Raw genomic sequence first — 17,283 nt, 5'->3', positions numbered from 1 at the left:
CTCCAACAGCTGTCCTGTGCCCATGCTCTGGGAATGGAGGTCAGGGATTCTCAAACACACATGTGATACACAGTACGTGACATATTCCCTGTTAATGAGGAACGCAGGACAAGCCCTGCAGATGCAGTGTCAGATGAATGGCAGATCAGGGGCAAGCCCTCAGTGAAATTGCTACTTGTCAGTGCACTCCAGGTAAGGCTGTGGAAGAGGTCTCTTCTCTAAACCAAACCCCTCAGCAGGTGCCCAACTCAACAGGAATGCATAAAGGAGGGATTCTGTCTCTCAAAAAATCARCTGGAAAATCAGGAAGAATTTTGTTCCTAGATCTGGAGTAAGACAGTAATTGGAGAGAAGGAGAGAGGGACTGGGGGAGTCAGGGAACTTGGACTCATTTCCCAGCATTGCATTGCAACTGTAAGTTATAGCAAGTCCCCAGGGACATTTTTCAGTTCTGACTTGTCTCTCAGGCAGAGGCAACAGTCTCTCACACTTTGTACCAGAACACTATATAGGGTCCATATTCCTGGAGAGCAGTGGTTAAACTATGCCATTTATCCCAGTGCTGAGTTCTTGGATATTGGATAGGTTTCTTCTGTACACTCACATCACCSCGAGCTGTAATGTTCCTGCCTATAGGGACTTTGCACATTGAAGATCTTTCCCACTCACATCTTCCAGAATGGACGTGAAGGAAGGCACAGCCTTGAATGGCACAAGACCTTTGGGTCATMAGCAAAATAATCTCTCTCCCCACCTCTTTATCCAGAAGCACATGGACAGCTGGGAGCCTGACTGTGCTACTTCTCTGGCCCTGTGATTTGCACCGTCTCTGAGTGGCGGCAGACTGGCTCTTCACAGGCCTGTGCTGGCAGTTCAGTGCATCTCACCTTGCTGCCCTGTGTGGGGCAGAACACTGAGTGACAAGCTCTTGGCATAATTATTCTCCCTTCTGAGATCAGGTGAGAAGGTTCAGCCCTGTGCTGGAGCCCCAGAATACTTATGTTAATGGGGGCTGCTCTTTTCTCTTTGACTGACTTTCACCTCTCCCAGCTTTCCCCACAATTTTGTGCCCCAGGGGTGTGCCGAGGCTTATCACTACAAGTGCTYAGCATGGCCGTGGCTCTAGGGGACAGGGAAACGAGTGAGGTGACACATCTGTGTCACAGCTGCATGCACCACTGCTTCACACACACAAACCGATCCACTTCCTTGAGGGAAAAAAAGCAGTGTCTAAGAGCCAGGATCTAGGACCAGCATGGTGTCCATGCACTCAGGAGCTGCTTTCATCTCTGTGCTCCAGTGACAGAAGGAAGAGTTTGCACGGGAGAACACTTGGGGGGACAGGTACTGAGAATAGGTGAAATGCTTGCAAGTCATAGTTACCATTAATATTTCAGCTTCACCATAATGCTCTGTAATATCGGTGTGTGTGAAGAGCCTGACCCACTGGGGCCCCAGAGGGGTCTTTGACCCTGCCATGGTCTGTGCCTGGTGTTCAATGCTCACTGATGGGCCACATGTGGTAGCCAAGGACAAGCACCGGCAGCCCACAGTCGTTCTGATCCCTACCATCAGGAACGGACTCTTGCTTGGCACAGCCCCAGAGCAAGGACCACGTTCCAGCCCAGGGAGCTGCTCTGCTCCCTCAGCCATAAGGAGAGCAAAGGGCTGAACAAGGTGGGTCTGCCAATGGGTCCCTGGGGGTTTGCATTGTTATGGCYGGAGCAGAAACAGCCCCACCCCGAYTCCYGAAACACATTCCCCTCAGTAAGAGGGCAGATGGCGAGTCCGTTTCTCCCCCTTTCCCCCTGTTTCCTTYCCTCCCGGAGGTCACCTTCAGCGGGAGGCAGTGTGCCCCCAGGCYCAGAGCCATGGGGACGGGGCGGAGCGTCACGCTCAGCCCGGTAGCTGCTGGCAGCYCCCTGCGGCTGCTGGCGCAGCTGAGCCCGGCGGCTGCGGCGAGGGGAGCGAGGCAGGCACGGCTGGCTGCCTGTCCTGCGCTGCTGGAGAAGGTGAGAGGCTTAGTGCCGGCGGGAAAGGAGAGTGGGAAGGGACGTTAGAGCGCTGGCACGATGAGAGAGACTGGACAGGCATGTAAAAGGGCACCCACCCCTTTCAAACTGGTTTTGGAGACTTGAGCGTAGCGTGYCGGCACAATGCGGAGCGCACCCATTTCCCACAGTGGGTTGATGGAGAGCTCCTTGCCTGGAAGGTTGTTTTGTGTCCACTTGTGCCCGGTGGGATGGTGCTGCGGTACTGGCGGGTTTGTTGGGAGGAAGRTGTGATGTGGCTTGGTCCCAGTGAGATTGCTGCCGGTGTCTGTCCAAGGAGGCTGTTATGCGGAGGTTCTGGTGTGCTGCTTGCTGGGGAGAGCCTTGGGGGCTCTCCGGGGAGGCTGCTGCGTGTCTCTGCCCCACAAGAGTAATGCACAGTTCTGCGACCGGGACAGTCATGTTCTCTGCGGCGAGATTAAGCACTGCTGACCAGTTTTAGAAAGAAGCTCATAAATCTACCAGCGATAAAGCCAGAAGCAAACATTGCGATAATCTGTTCTTATACCTTGSCATATTAAATGGTTTGCACCAGAGCGAGTCTTTTAGGGAAAGCCAAAAGTTAGGGRAAAAGGTGCCATTCTTGAGCCAAAAGTTACGGAGATGGAATAATTTTGATACTCTATCCTGTTTGATGAAATTTTTAGGAGCAAATATCCTTCTTCACAAAATCTGCCCCACAATGGGCGTCTAAAATGACCTCACTTCAGCTGCTTCTATTKGTTTTATTATAATGCTTTTACTTAACCCTTTTTAGTGAACTGTTAATACTCAGAAAGGTCTATACAGATAATAGAGTAACTTCTTCRCTATYCRTTTTATAAGCCATAAAGACAGCTCYCCTGGAAGTTTTCCCTTGATGTCATGACTTTCTCTGGTCCTTTTTCTGTCAAACCGGGGACACCAGTGCTTGCTTGATGAGCTGAGCTCACCGATATCATTAAAAAGCCAGTAACTGGTTCTGTTGATCAGCTGGCCTCCAGAAGWGTTCAGGAAATTTACCCAGGCTTTCTTCACATCAATATATGTTTAACATTTCAAGAAACATCATAAAAAATTAGATAAAGAATACAAAGCAGAGCAAATGGAGAAAATGAATTTATTATAGAAATACAAATTCCACTGGTGTGTGATATTCTCAATTGTAGTGCAGAAGCTGTTAACAGGTGGCCAGCTCTTCAGAAATACAGCTTCCCTAACTCAGCTGATTTTCAGAGATTAAATTTCAGACTATCTCATGGCATCTGTATGTAGGAACCTCTGCAGAAATTGGAGTTCAGTGTAAGAGGCACATCGCCTCTTTTGTTACAATCATCTTAACCTACGTAAAGCTGAACAGCTGCCTCTACTTTATTTTTTTTTATTTTTTTTTTTGTTTACAGTGAAGCTTACTGTCTTAATTTAGCATCTGGAAAACGCTAGTTTGCCTCTCTCTACTGATGTTTTCTGCATCTGATTCTTTTGAGGCATTCTCTTCATCAGAGTGAATGCAAAAGTGGAATCTGCAATATCAGTACCCCTTATACTTGTTATGCTTTTAGACTTGTATCTGTATCATTGAGATGTGTATCTGTATCACTGTAGATTATTTCTGCTGCAGTTCTGTATCATCCAATGTCTTAAGGCCTGCAAAGGAAGTGAGGCTATACCAGATCTATATTTCTGGATTTACATAGTGCTCATTTAGCAGCATGAAGAGCCTAGATATGTCTGATTAATATGACTTTCCTTGTTTTTTTTTCTTTCTTGTCACACATCCAATGCCATACTAAAATCATGACTGCTTTGATCATTTGAAACACTTTTGTATGTGTGTATGTGCATGCACTAGTTTTATGAAGCAATACATTGTCTACCCAAAACCTTTTTGTGACAATCGCAAGCAATTTCTGGATGTTTTCAGTGTTTACTTCTAGATCATTGACAAAGGTAAAAGGATTATTATAACAGAGTCAGGATTAAAAAAAAAATAATTTTATAGGGTGAGAACAGCAATAAAATGTAATATTTCCCACTATATACTGGGCTTTAAAAAATTAATTAAAATGTGTGGCTTATTGATTTAGACCAATGGCAGGATGAATTTGTACAGGTAACKTTCAGGAAATGACCAGTGAATGGGCATTTCTGGCAGGTGCCATATGAACCAATATAGGCCAGGATGAGAACAGCTTCAAACCAACAGTTTAGAGGTTGGTGGGAAGTGCCTGCAGGTGGGGTCCTTACACARCCCCTAAGCAAAAGTTTGGTAACAACTGAGTGAAGCAATCTGAATTACTTGGTACAATAAATCCATTTGAGCAAAATGTSCTTTACTAAATGTGGTACAAAAATATTCAGGTAGAAACAAGGTAAGCAGCAYCCATAAAGGGACATGAAGAGGAAGYGAATTTTTTCACCAACTCTCYCTAGTGATTTGGAAATAATTTGGRAAAACTCTGGACTCATAATGGATGTATAAGGTAGTGCAGCCTGTGTGCCATTCCTACAAAAAGAGATCTTGAGGCCACAGCACGAAGCAGGGGGTAATTCTAGCTGAATGTGTGACGGGAGGCATTGCCCGCAAGACAGACAGAGTTTAACTTGGGGGATGGGGAGAGAAAAATGATGAGGCTTTAGAAAAGAGATCTGAAAGCTGGACAGTTGGGTTGGACAATCTGAGACCTTGATTTGACAATTAGACAGAAGGTTATTTGAAGGCATGGAACCAATAAGAAGACTTGAGAGGTGTCTGATCAGAGAGCACAGAGATGCTTCTTCTCAGTTCAAAATGTGACCACATCTTCTGGAAGCATCACATCTGTTTTTCAACTAGCTGATGCAGGCACTACAGAAACTCAGTGTGCCAGATGCTTTGTGAAGCCTAAGTAAAACATCAGTTAAATGCATAGCTTGAGCTTCAGTCTCATAATTTTACTCAGTGTAATTAACTGGAAGTATGAGACAGTGCATGTAAAAACTGYGAGAGTCCCGAGAAATTTAACAGATATAAAAAACCTCTTTTCTCTATCATCTGAGAAGCTTCAGCAGCAGGTTARGTAAATTCAGATTAGGATGTCATGTAACAGCAATAATGCTCACACTGGCTTTTATAATTGACCAATTGCCTTTGTATCAAGTCTGAATGACTTTTTGTAAGAGATGCCCCAGATACTGTTTGTTATTTGATTTGTGTTAAGGCTCTGTAGAAGGTCAGACAAGAAAGTGAACTCCACATACCAYATGTGAAGGCCATTTTTAATAGAGTATCTTTGATATGAGAAGAGGCTGAAACAGCTGAAACTCTTTGTCTTAAAAAGAGAAGGCTCAGAGGGGATCTTGTTGGTGTGTRTARATATCTGATGGGAGGGAAGCAAATGGAGCCAGACTCTTCCAACCAGTGATCACTGATGGGAGTCTCCATCTGTGGAGATATTGAAGGCCTGGTTGAACACCTTCCTAGATAGCYTGCTTCAGTTGCTGCTGCTTGAGCAGGRGAATTGGATTAGATGACCTCAGTAGGTCCATTCTAACCTAAAGACCTCTGTAATTCTGCCATCATAGCACGATGTCTGTTAAACAGAGATCACACTGGCTTTGGCTTTTGACATGTAAATGCCTTTCTGCACTAAATATGTTAATAATTTTGCTTGAAGAGCCAGAATAACATTACCTGAACTAAGACATTGTATCTCCGTAGGCTAGATCCTCCTCAGCTTTTGAGGTGATTCAGAAGCATCTTGTGATGGTGTAAAAGATGTGAGTTTTTGGTGCTGTAATTAGGGATTTTTTTTAAGAATTAGAGCTTCTCATGATCAGCAGCCTGAAAAACAAGACCCCTAGCAGTGATGAAGCACAGAAAAGACAGTTGAGGAAAGAAGAGTTTTGAATAGGGCTCTGCCTGCTGCCTTCAATACAGCACAGCCAAAAGGTGAATGCACCCTGGCCAGGGGCCTGGAGACCTCCTCCTCAGTGCTTGTCAGTCTGCAAAGGAAAAGTGACATACCTGTAGAAGGTATCAGAAGTAGGTGCAGAGCACCCAGGCACACTCTACTCAGCGGTGACCCAAATCTGATCCTTGCCTTCCTACCTAATCACAGAGGCATCTCAAAGAAACACCTGACAATGTCGGCTATTTTCTCAAGTGTAGACTTTGTCTTGTAATTAATCACTTCAAGGGCAGCAAAGGCTAAAGTCTGAAAAATGTTCTGAAGTGACTGCAGTTGGGGCTTCCTTCATATGGTGCCCTGATCAGACCCAGAGGTCACAGATCCTCAAGGAACTCTACCCATTTCCTCCGGATGATCTGTTCTTCCAAGCCAGCTCATTTGCTTTAATGCTCTACTCTGAGCCTGAACCATTTGCCCTCCCATGCCCGTGGGGCCATGAATGGAAGTTCCACCTATACTGCAATTGACTTGAATTGTGGGGTGGAAAGATACAAGAGTTTTTGCGATTTGGGTTGTTTTGGGCTTTTCTTTCGCAGAAGTTTGTGGACTGAAATGTTTTGACTTGCTAAAGTGAAGTGAGAACCAAGAACATACAGAAAAGCACATCCTCCCATTCACAAAAGCAAGTTTCCACATAGTAAATAGGAAAGAAATGATGACTCATATAATCATGTTATAAATAATTCTATGCAAATAAAAACATATTCATTAATATATATTCATTAATAGATATTTGAAAAGCAGGTAACTATTGAATAATATTTAAAGTTGATGCAGCTAGATTTTAAACTTTGTGCTAAATAGCGGTCATAAGCGGCCAGGATACAAGGGAAGAAATTTTATCTAATTCAGGTTCAAGAATTTCAGTTATCTAAGAAGATTCTGAATAATTTTCTGACTAGAACTTGTAAGGGACCATGAATTTGATATAGCAGGAACACTGTCTTGCAGAAAAGAGCTTTTGATTTTTTTTCACAAATATTTATGTAATGTTTACTTCAAATGACAAGCAGGCATTTCTCCTGTTGTTCCACTCCCTATGTAATGTGGCTTTTGCTCATCTACTATCAAAGGGAGGTCTATGTCTTTCCCAGGTCTATTACATTTTAGTTTTTTTCTCTATATTCCACCTAAATTTTTATCTCTATAACACCTAAATGCAGAAGCAGCGGTTTGGAAGTGCTGTTGGCAGGGTGGGTCCATTTGGGGATTCTGAGATGGCCTTGCTGTCTGGAATTTCACAAGTCCTGTTGGCTGGTCAGCAAACAGAAAGACATCAAAGCAAAATCTCTAAAATACTTTCCAGACCCTCTTTCCCTGCAAGTTCTCTCCAACTTTCCATTTATCCCCTCCCATTCTAGCACTTGTTCATTGTACTCCCTACTGACTGTACTAACTTTGACTGCTGTTGGCTCTCACGCCAAGCCAAAGCCTTTGCAGAAAACTAGAGCCAATTACTTGGCACTTCTGAATTGGATAAGATTTAGAAATGCAGTCTAGGAGAGAGGGAAGAGAAGGCAAACTTTCCTGCAAATAGTCTCCTGCACAAATCCAGCCTTTTTGTAGCTTTCCTAGGTTTAAATAATTATTTTTCTAGATTTCTTTATTTTGAAGAATGGCTGGATTTAGCAGCATTTGGCTTCCTTTGCAGAAGAGAGATGTGGGCATACTGGAACAAATCCAACCTSTGAAGACAATTAAGATATTGGAGTATCGCTCATAGGAGAGGAGGCTAACAGAGCTGGGACTTGGTCAGACTCGAGAAGGCTTGAGGGGATCATCTGTTTGATGCATATGAACCTGCAAAAATGCACAGCCAGGTGCATCACAGTATCAGATGATCCTGAGTGACAGAACAAGAGGCAGTGGGCCTGAAACAGAACTTCTGTTTAAACATAAGTAAAATCTTTTTTACCACAAAGGTAATCAAACACTGGAGCRGGTTACCCACAGCAGTTGTGGAGTTTCCCTCCTTGTAGATTTTTAAAGCTGGGCTGGACATAGGACAACCTCCTCTGGTTAACTTCCTTTAAGCAGGAGGTTGCAGTAAAATGGTCTCCAGAAGTACCTTCTGGCCTTGACCATCCTGTGACTCTGGTTCTGTGACCTTGCTCCAAAGCCAGGAGGGACTCCCAGGCCCAAAGTGCCTTGTTCAGAGCACAAAGAGGTAGACAGGGAGAGAATGCTGCCACAGGGACCTAAAAATGCTGCCTTGTAGCTGGTTGGGGAAGGTGAAAAAACACTTCTCTAAATGGGTCGGAAGCAGCTGGCTCAAATGCCATTGATGTCCTAGCTCACTTCCTGTATAAGTTTCTTGGCTGCACAGATGAGTGATTTTGGGTCAGAAATGTCATCAGGCATGTGAGGTACTAAGCTCTCTTTGGCTTCCTCAGGGCACTGTGCCCTTATTGTCACATGCCACCTGTGCCTCTGCCTGAGGGACAGGTCTGTCTTGGCTGCTACCACAAGGACTTTCTCCACTGAGCAGTGGAGGTGGGATTCTGAGCAGGGAGATAAGGTCTTGCTGCAATAGGCTAAGGAAAGCAAGAAGGGTGACTGGGTCACACTTGAAAATCTGGGACTCTGCTAATGTTTAGCTTGTTGCCTTACATAAGGCAAAAGGATGAGAGATCTGAAGGAATTTCCCTTCAATACAGGGACCTTTTGTATGATGAAGGGCTTTGACCAGAGGTGGGATATATAAAAGTGCAAGTTCAACTCTAGCACAGCTGCAAGAGTGTTTAGTCTCCAAGTGGCAGAATTATACCCTACCCAGAATTATACCCCCAAAACATGGTTGTGTTCCATGTCTGATCTGGCTTTTACTGTGCATGCTGTGATGTTCCTGACTCAGGCTGTGTTTCTGCAGCACTCAGCAATGGCCCAGAGCTCAGCTGTGACTGCAGCAGCAGCCGGGAGAGCAGCACCAACCAAGCTGGAGGAGCTGCTGGAGATCACCGCTCAGAGCCTGGTGCGTGCGGAGGTGGCTGAGCACTATGAGGTTATCCGGGAGCTGGGCAGGGGCAAGTATGGCCACGTGATGCTGGTGACCCACAGGCAGAGAGGTAAGGAACTGGCTGTGCCCTGGAAACTACTGTGCCTTGTCTCCTCTCCACTCACCGGGGTGTGGGGTGGGCTGGTGGCACCTTGGGGCCAGGCACAAGGCACGGCAGGGAGGATTCCCAGCAGGATGGGGACCTCTCAAGCCAGGAGCCATCCCATTACATCCAGCCAGGGAGCAGGTGATGCCGGGGGCAGCCCAGAATCCCCGGCAAGGTTACTGTAATGAGGAAGGTCCGAGGTTAAGCTGGGAAGTTAATCCACAAATCAGGATCARTAGTTCACAGAAAGGCACCAGCATGGATGTGATGTAGATGGAAACCAGCAGTCCTACCACAGGGCTCCATCGGGGAGACTGAGCTGAAGTCGTGCTCTAAGGCCCATGGACAGAGGCTGTGAATGGAGTCCTGGGCCTTAGAGTGCCCTGACACTGCTGCTTCCCAGTAGTCCCAACTCAGACCGATGGGCCCACGTATCCTGAATGTTCCTGCTCTGCCCAGGGCTCTGTGCATGCACTGACTGGCTCAAAACTCACACTAGTCACAGTTCCTGTTCCCAGACCTGCTGACCACAGGGTATACCCAGAAAAGCTTTGGACTAGAGACCTCCCTGTGGCTGTGACTGGCCAGATCCATGGCTGCTCTGTCCTGCCTTGGTGTGAGTGACTTTCAGAGGAGTCTAACCCACTCCTCCCATCCCCAGGGACTCCTATGGCTCTCAAGCTGTTACCCAAAGCCAGTACCAAGCTGCAGACCTTCCTGTATGAGTATTGTGTAGCGCTGTCCCTCGCCACCCACCCTGCCATCATCGGCATGTTTGGAATTGCCATTGAGTCCAGCCAGTACTATGGTTTCCTGTATGAACCAGCGCTGCACAAAGACCTCATYTCCATCATCAAACCCCGCGTGAGTGTTGCTACAAGGGCATGGGGACTGGGGCTGTAGCATTTGTCCCCTCTGAAGGCTGGCTGTGTCAGAGGGAGGGAGATAAAGGCTGTGGGTCCATCTSGGGGCTGCAGCACTGGGGCAGCCTTGGGTTTGAGAGGTGGGAAATGTGAGCAGAGCGTCCTGGTGAGAGCCCCGCTGGCAGGGCTGCCAAGGTGCCCCATGTGTGCCATCCATCCTTCMCGCTCTCTCCCTGTTCAGGACGGGATCCCCGAGCCGGCCGCAAAGCAGTGTGCCAAGCAGCTTGTGAGCGCGCTGGAGTTCATCCACAGCCGGGGGCTGGTGTACCGCGACATCAAACCTGAGAAYGTGCTGCTGTTCGATCCCGACTGCCGCCTCGTCAAACTCACTGACTTCGGGCTCACGCGGCCCAAGGGTACCAAGCTCAAGCTGGTGGCCGGGGTGATCCCCTACACTGCCCCCGAGCTGAGCAACACCGCTGACGCCCAGGGGGTGCCCATCGATGCCAGCATGGACGCCTGGGCCTTCGGGGTGATGCTTTTCTGCCTGCTGACCGGCTACTTCCCCTGGGAGCAGAGCCTGCCGGACGACCCTTTCTTTGAGGACTTCGTGCAGTGGCAGGAGACAGGCCTGGAGAAGGACGTGCCCCGGCACTGGCAGCGCCTGACGGCCGAGGCTGCCGGGATGCTGCGGAGCCTGCTGGCTCTGGATCCGGCCAAGCGCGGCCCCGTCAGCGGGGTGCTGCGCTATGTCGAYTGCCCTTGGCGGCTGGACGATGGGCGCAGCGAGGAGGCTGCTGTGAAATCCTAGAGCATACTCCCCATGGCAGCMGGGAAGGAGGGTCTCACCTTGCAAAGGGCTTTAGGGTTTGGGGCACCATGGTGGCCTGGGCATGAGAGGCCGTGGTGGCCCAGAGAGCACCTTCTGTGTGGCACCAGCCCTGCTGCCACAGAGCCAAGCTCCTTCCCCAGCTGATGGTTCTCACCCCATGACTCCGGGCTGCCCAATGCGGCCTCTTTGTGTTTCCTTGCGGCTTGCAAATATCTCCTTTCTCTTGGAAATGACTGCTGTGTGTAAAGCATCTGCTTGTTTCCTGGCCGCAGGAACTCCAGGGAGTTATTTAGGCCGCAGCACCCGCCTTGTCTCAAAATAGAGCAAGATATGTACTTTTGTGTTTCTGTACGTGTCTCTTTTTCCCTCATAATAAATGCCTGTTGGGACTCCCTTGCCATCAGAACGCAGGGAGCACGTCAGAGCTTGCAGCCATCTCAGGACAAGCTGTGCAAGGCAGGGGAAATTCCTTGGATGCTGCCTGGGTCTGCGCCAGGGCCCTGGGAGGGGACTCAGGGTCATGGGGTGAAGGTGCTGGGGAGCCCCCAGCGTGCGGCTGTGGGTGGTGCTGGGGCATTGTTATGGTGGTGAGGTTATCTCATGCCAGCCCAAGCACATCTCTTCCCTTGTACTGCCTTCAGATCCTGGAACAATGTCTTTCATGCTCTTTAGAGGCCTARTTACCCCTCTGGAAGACCTTCCTTCTCTCCTTTCCTATCACTTTCTCAACCCTTCCCTAGACACACCTCTCCTAATGCCCTGATATCCTCCTAGGTGCACATTCTCATCCTGAAAATGGGTAGCAAAGAAAGAATAAGCATTTAGTAGCCGTCCTTACTTTTCCACCTCTTTCCAGGCCCCAGGTTTACACTGTTGGTAACAACCCTTTCCAGAATTTAACATGGTTGTTTTTCTGGAACTATTTTCAGCTCAATTTTTCTTCTCAGGGGCTTCATAACTTCTAAAAATGCAGTGTCCTAGCTCTGTACTTTCTAGCATCCCAGRTTTTTTTTCATCTCAGACCCTTTCCTGCACACACTCTTTCTTCCATGCTTCCCCCACCTCCAGCTCTCTTTTTCCAGCTTCTCACCCACTGGCATTTTATTATTATTTAACTTCCATACGAACTTTGCTTTTCTACTACCCATCAGCCAGTAAACATCCTTTGCTCACACTYCTCTCAGCAACATCACCTCTTTGCAACTATTTTGTCCTGTTCCTRCTCTCTGCATCACTTATGCCTTGTGTCTTCCTCCCAGCTCCCCAACCTACCTCGCCAACCAGCATCATACTTGCACTGTCCAAAATACAGTTTATTCCTGCTTACTTCTATCTCTTAGAATATTCTATTATTTGAAATTATAATAAATGCTGCCAACTCCAGCCTGCTGAGGTTTGGCTTTAATTAGTGTAGAAATAGAAGAGGAATGTTTAGGTGCCGACACAGTTCCTGTATTTAAAGTGAAGCCTTAAGACCAAAGGATCTAAAGGTCAGGTAGTTGGCAACTATYCCATGAAAAATAGTGGAAAATTTGTTACAGATGTGTGCTAACAGAGAATTACAGAATAGGAATGTGGCTTTTTGGAATGAGACATTCAATTTTATAATAACATTCTGTTTGATAAAGTAACTTCATAGTTTTATAGTACAGAGTTTTTGTAAGACATAACCTATTGATGAAAAGAGAATAATAAAATAATAATGTTTTATTGATTCAGAAGATGTGCTGTGCAAAGTCCATAAAATACATAATAATTGATTGAAAACTTTCAATGGAYAGAAAAAGTAACTGCTTGGAATGTTCCTTGGTTATTTTGTTTATTTCTGCGGGGATGAGTTGTTAAATGAAAACTGGACATTTCCAGCCATGATTTTAAGGGAAATATAAAGCCACTGCAGGTAAAATCCTAAAGATGACACAGACATGAATAGGGTGGTAGCAACAGGAACAGGCCACTCAAAGAGATCTGGATAACTTGATAAGTTGTGTATATTCAAACAAAATATATTTTATTACAGGCAGGAGAAACATAATCAGGTAGGAACACATAGGAATAAAAGCCATCCTTATCGAAGGACCCCTTAAAATTTGTCATGTCACAGAGGATCTACAAGATTACATGAGTTCCTTCTGAGTTGTTTCTGTCAAAAAGGGCAAGTGGGCTCCCTAATATCTGAAGAGAGGCATGCAGTAGAGGTGGTCAAATGTTCAGGAAAGGCAACTAACAAGTTTCCTGCTGGTCTAAATATGAGTGTGGGAATAGCAGTGAGTGATCAGTATTTGATGTCTCATGGGGAAATCCTGTCATCACATTTACAGGCAAGCTGGAAAACAGGAGATGGCTCAGAATACARCCATAGTGAGACTGTGGTTTAAGAYTGTAAGAAAGTCTTACAGAAAGTAGCAAGCTAAAATATCTAAAATAGGAAGACTGGATGGTGATCTGATYATGGTATAGAATATTGAGAAGAAAATATCACCTACTAATAACCTATTTTAATTTGAGAACAATTCAAGGGCAACCATGAGAAGTTGAACCAAACTACTYCAGTAGTGAGGTTCTTCCCTACTGACAGAAACCATCATACATGCAGAGGCTAAGAGAATGAGGAATGTTTAGCGTGGAGAGGACAACAGTCAGGGTGGATCTTACACTTCTTTATACTTCCAGGCACAAGTATAAATTGGGAGAGGAGAGACATTTAARCATAAGAAAAATGGCTTTATAGTGATGGTAGACAAATTTCGTAATGTTGGTTGTGTGTCTATGTCTTTGGAAGCATCCAAAATATGATTGGACAAGGCTCTGCTAAACTTTCTCTAGCTGTGTTTTTTTTTGAGAAGGAGATTGGTGTAGGCAATCTTCGAACGTCATGTCTGGTATCAACCATACTGTGATTCCACAACRTTTTTTTATTTTGAGGACACTCTGTGTTGTAGCTGAGGATGTTTATGGTTCCCATATATCTCTCCTTTGGAACTGCTCAGCATGGTCGCAGTAAAGCTTGGCATCACATGCAAAACTGGCTTGACAAGAAAGGATTAGCAAGATTTTAGGGTTTGTTTCAAATAAAGCCTGAACTGATGGAACACTGACATCTTTGAGGAAACAGATCAAGCTGCCCAATGCCATCAGGACCTGGGCTGTTTCTTTGCAGGACGCAGTTATGCCAATGAGGATCAGGGATTTGGTGCTGCCTGATAAAGATGACGTGRCAGAAACTAATGGCAGTGAGAAGTGGCAATGTCCAGGATTGTTTCTCTGTCTCCTTTGTCACAGAGCCTTGAGATTTTGGTAGAAGGTGTTTCTRCTGCCAGAAAGTTGTGTGATGCATAGCAAAGTGATGAAATCAGTACAGTGACTGCATCACGCATGTGATGATGGTGGAGACAGGGCTGCAGCGAGGCAATCTCAGATTTGAGCACAGTGGCAAAAAGCCCTGCCCTGATCCGAGTCCCCAGCCCGGGGCTCCTTTTCTCAGTACCTCAATCATAATTGGTTTTCTTAAATCAGTGAATTAACAGATCTGGCACAGACTATTCCCAGGGGATCTGGAAAAGGATCTGGTTGCCCCCATCACCCCCAGAGCAGCTGCTGGGAGAGGCTGAATGGAACGGAGCTGTGTGCAAACACGCCAGCGCTTTGCACGTGCAGCTTCTGGCTGGAGGAGGGCTGGCCAGGTGCCCAGCACCCTAAAGGGCAACATTTCAGCGGACGTAGGGATGGGGTAGATCTGGTGTCATCCCCAAAGGGACATCAGGTGGCTCTGAAGGGGAGGGAAAAACGCAGTGCTTCACTCCTCTCTGGGATGGAATGAAGAGATAAATTGGGTAATTACTGAGCTCACCACRCTATGTGAGTTCTGACTGCAGGTCCAAGAAGTGTGAATGCAGGCCCTGGTGCCCTGATGCCTGCAGCACGCTGCATGTGCAGGCTGGGAGTATAGATTCCATGGCTTTTGGTGGGACATATGATCTGTATTTCTGGATCCCCTTGTGCACCTCACTATTGATTCCGCTTCCACTTCTGTACTGTACAATCCATGTGGCTCCTCAGTAGTTACACTCAGCAGCAATCTGGGGCATGTAGCACAGTTCAGAGACTGCAGGGTGTAGGGAAGGTATGGGCCAGCATTTCAGTATTGCAGGAGGATGGGTGATGGGTTGAGCCTGGGTCTGTTAACTGAGCAGATACCTTGATTGTATTCTATTTAGGAGTGTTAGGAAGAAGTGAGCATGAAAGCTATTTGCTCGACACAGATGTGAAAATTCAGGTAGATTTGAAAGTGATGACCCAAGCTGTGATAATGGTTAAATAATGCCCCAAATGAGTCATCTCAGAATTAAAATACTGGRTGTTAAAGAGAGCCTGCAGGCAAATTAATTAGGCTAATCACACATCAGCAGTGTCCCCAACATAGAGATTGTGTTGTGATGCTGGCTGAACTCAGGACATAAAAGGTAAGGTAGGGTTAGATTGCATAGTGGAGTCAATGTCATCTCCTCTTTCTACAAGGAGAATAATGAAAGTCACTCTATTGGATGCTGGAGCAGTGACTAAAGGCAGGGCAGAGGCCCAGCTTTCAGRAATTTAGCAGTTAGACTTCTGGGGTAATTTCTAGAAGTTTGCATAACAACTTTCCTTCTGCCTTGTCAACTCCAACACTGTGTTACTTCCATCCCTTCCCGCTTCAATCCCCTTAAGTATCCTTACTGTGACTGTAGTTTTTAGGAAGGGTGGTATTCCCCAGCATTCTCTGAACAAGACCACATGCTGGCCACCCTGTGTGACCCTTCCCACTCTGCACACAAATGTCAGGTCTTGAGATGCAAAAGGRCTGAGCACCAGTTACCAGAAATGAGTGGGGGAAAGCATCTCAGGCCAGGGAATATGATAGGACAGATGCATGGTGCATGAGCCTGACTCCTCCCACACTGCTTGTTCTCAAGTTTTGACTTTCATTTCAAAGACAAATCAGGCCAGAGCTTTGATAAAAACCATAGAATAGGGCCCTGTTATGAGCAACTCTCCTTCTGAGCACAGGGATAGAAATAGAAAGTAGCTGGGGAATAAAAATGGTGAATWTTTTTACCTTTCATTCTTATTTATTTAGGGGCCTGTTGGTGTCTTCTAGAGATGCCTGTAGTTGCAAAGCCATGAGAAATCATAAAATGCCATTRCAGGATGCAAAGTGACTGGATCACAAGATACCTGGTCCATGACRTGGAGTTTCAGATTTTAGCCCTTTTTTACTTCTATCCTATATCCCTGGGTGGAGATGACCAAGCCAGAGGGAAATCAAGATCAAAGGAACTGCCTCAGTGTTTTTTACATCCCGTAGCTTGGGATGCACAGTACCTTGCTACCCATACTGTAATTTTAGTTCCCCTTGTGCCATGCTGTGCTATCTGTGTTGCTGTTGACCACAAGAAGAGAAAARGGTACTACTCAATCCCCTGATAGCTGGTATCAGCCAGTGTCCTAGACTTCCCTACTTAGGATGCACYGAGGTCTGACAGCCAGGCACACCAGCCAATAATCTGGGCTTGCCCATATACAGGTCTGCCTGTTGCTGTGGTGCATTTGTTTTTTTTCTTTTCCCTAGCTGACAAGCAGCTGGGCATGTTTATAAAGCCTGTGCCTTGGCTCAGCTTTGTGCAAGAGGGAGGAAAGGGATTTGGCCTGGCCCAAGGTGGTGACAGAAGGCGGTCACGGTTGTCACACAGACTAATTGCACTTCTAACCCTCTTGGCTGTTTACAAGCTGCCCCCCACCAAGGACTCGTGTCTCTGGCTGGCACCTGTGTCTCAGGGTAGGATCGCACAAGGCTCCAGCTTCCCTAGTAGCCACTTCTGTGAGCTTCCACCTGAACTTTGGTGACATATTTCTCAGGGGATAGCAGAAAAAATGATTCATGACTGAACAGATTTATTTAAGTGAGGTGCATAGGAAAAAATTTATCTTAAGTGGTAAACCAATATTTTTTAAAAATGTGTATCTGGCATCTAACTATACAGAGCTGGCTTCAAGCAAAACAGTCATGTTACCATGATTAGAGGTTGTGCAGATGTCTTCAAAGTGCTGCTTGACCAGTCCTCTGTCCTTGTCCCCAGTGCTGCCCAGTGCCTCGTTCAGATGATTATCTTCCTTTCCACTGTTGAAGTAGGAGATAGAAGCATAGCAGGGACAGAAACAGCCAGATGTTGGCTGACATCTGCTGAATCTGCTCTTTCCAAATTCAGGTAGGGAAAAAGTGGCAACTCTCATATCACCTTGTTCTGTCATTAATAGTTGTTGCAGCTGACATTTCYCTTGAGATAATATTTTATCTTCCTCTTCAGGACAGTAAATCTTGCAGAGGTTGCCAAATTCAGAGCTAACTCATAATTGTCTTCCCCAGGGGCATCCTGGACAGGCTTGACTCCTGACAGTTCCTTCAGCCAAACTTTTCTCTGCTTTACCCTGCGTTCCTCTCCACAGCTACTGCGTAACTTCTCTCTGCTC

General features: G+C 46.3%; 1 protein-coding gene across 1 annotated transcript; it reads left to right on the top strand.

Moving 5' to 3' along the window:
* The first annotated feature begins 1,813 nt into the window (after nt 1-1,813).
* On the top strand, nt 1,814-11,286 carry LOC130580840 (serine/threonine-protein kinase SBK2-like). The gene is made up of 4 exons (XM_057378594.1): nt 1,814-2,012; nt 8,850-9,045; nt 9,743-9,945; nt 10,186-11,286. Exons 1-4 carry the CDS (start codon nt 1,872-1,874, stop codon nt 10,753-10,755), a joined length of 1,110 nt encoding a protein of 369 aa, XP_057234577.1. The 5' UTR covers nt 1,814-1,871; the 3' UTR covers nt 10,756-11,286.
* Nucleotides 11,287-17,283: the final 5,997 nt, after the last annotated feature.

Source organism: Malurus melanocephalus, unplaced genomic scaffold (assembly GCF_030028575.1).
Source record: "Malurus melanocephalus ecotype Western Australia unplaced genomic scaffold, MMel_1.1 scaffold_365, whole genome shotgun sequence".
In the NCBI taxonomy this organism is placed as follows: Eukaryota; Metazoa; Chordata; class Aves; order Passeriformes; family Maluridae; genus Malurus; species Malurus melanocephalus.
Note: the sequence above shows the minus strand (reverse complement) of the source record. Positions and strands in the feature narration are given on the sequence as shown.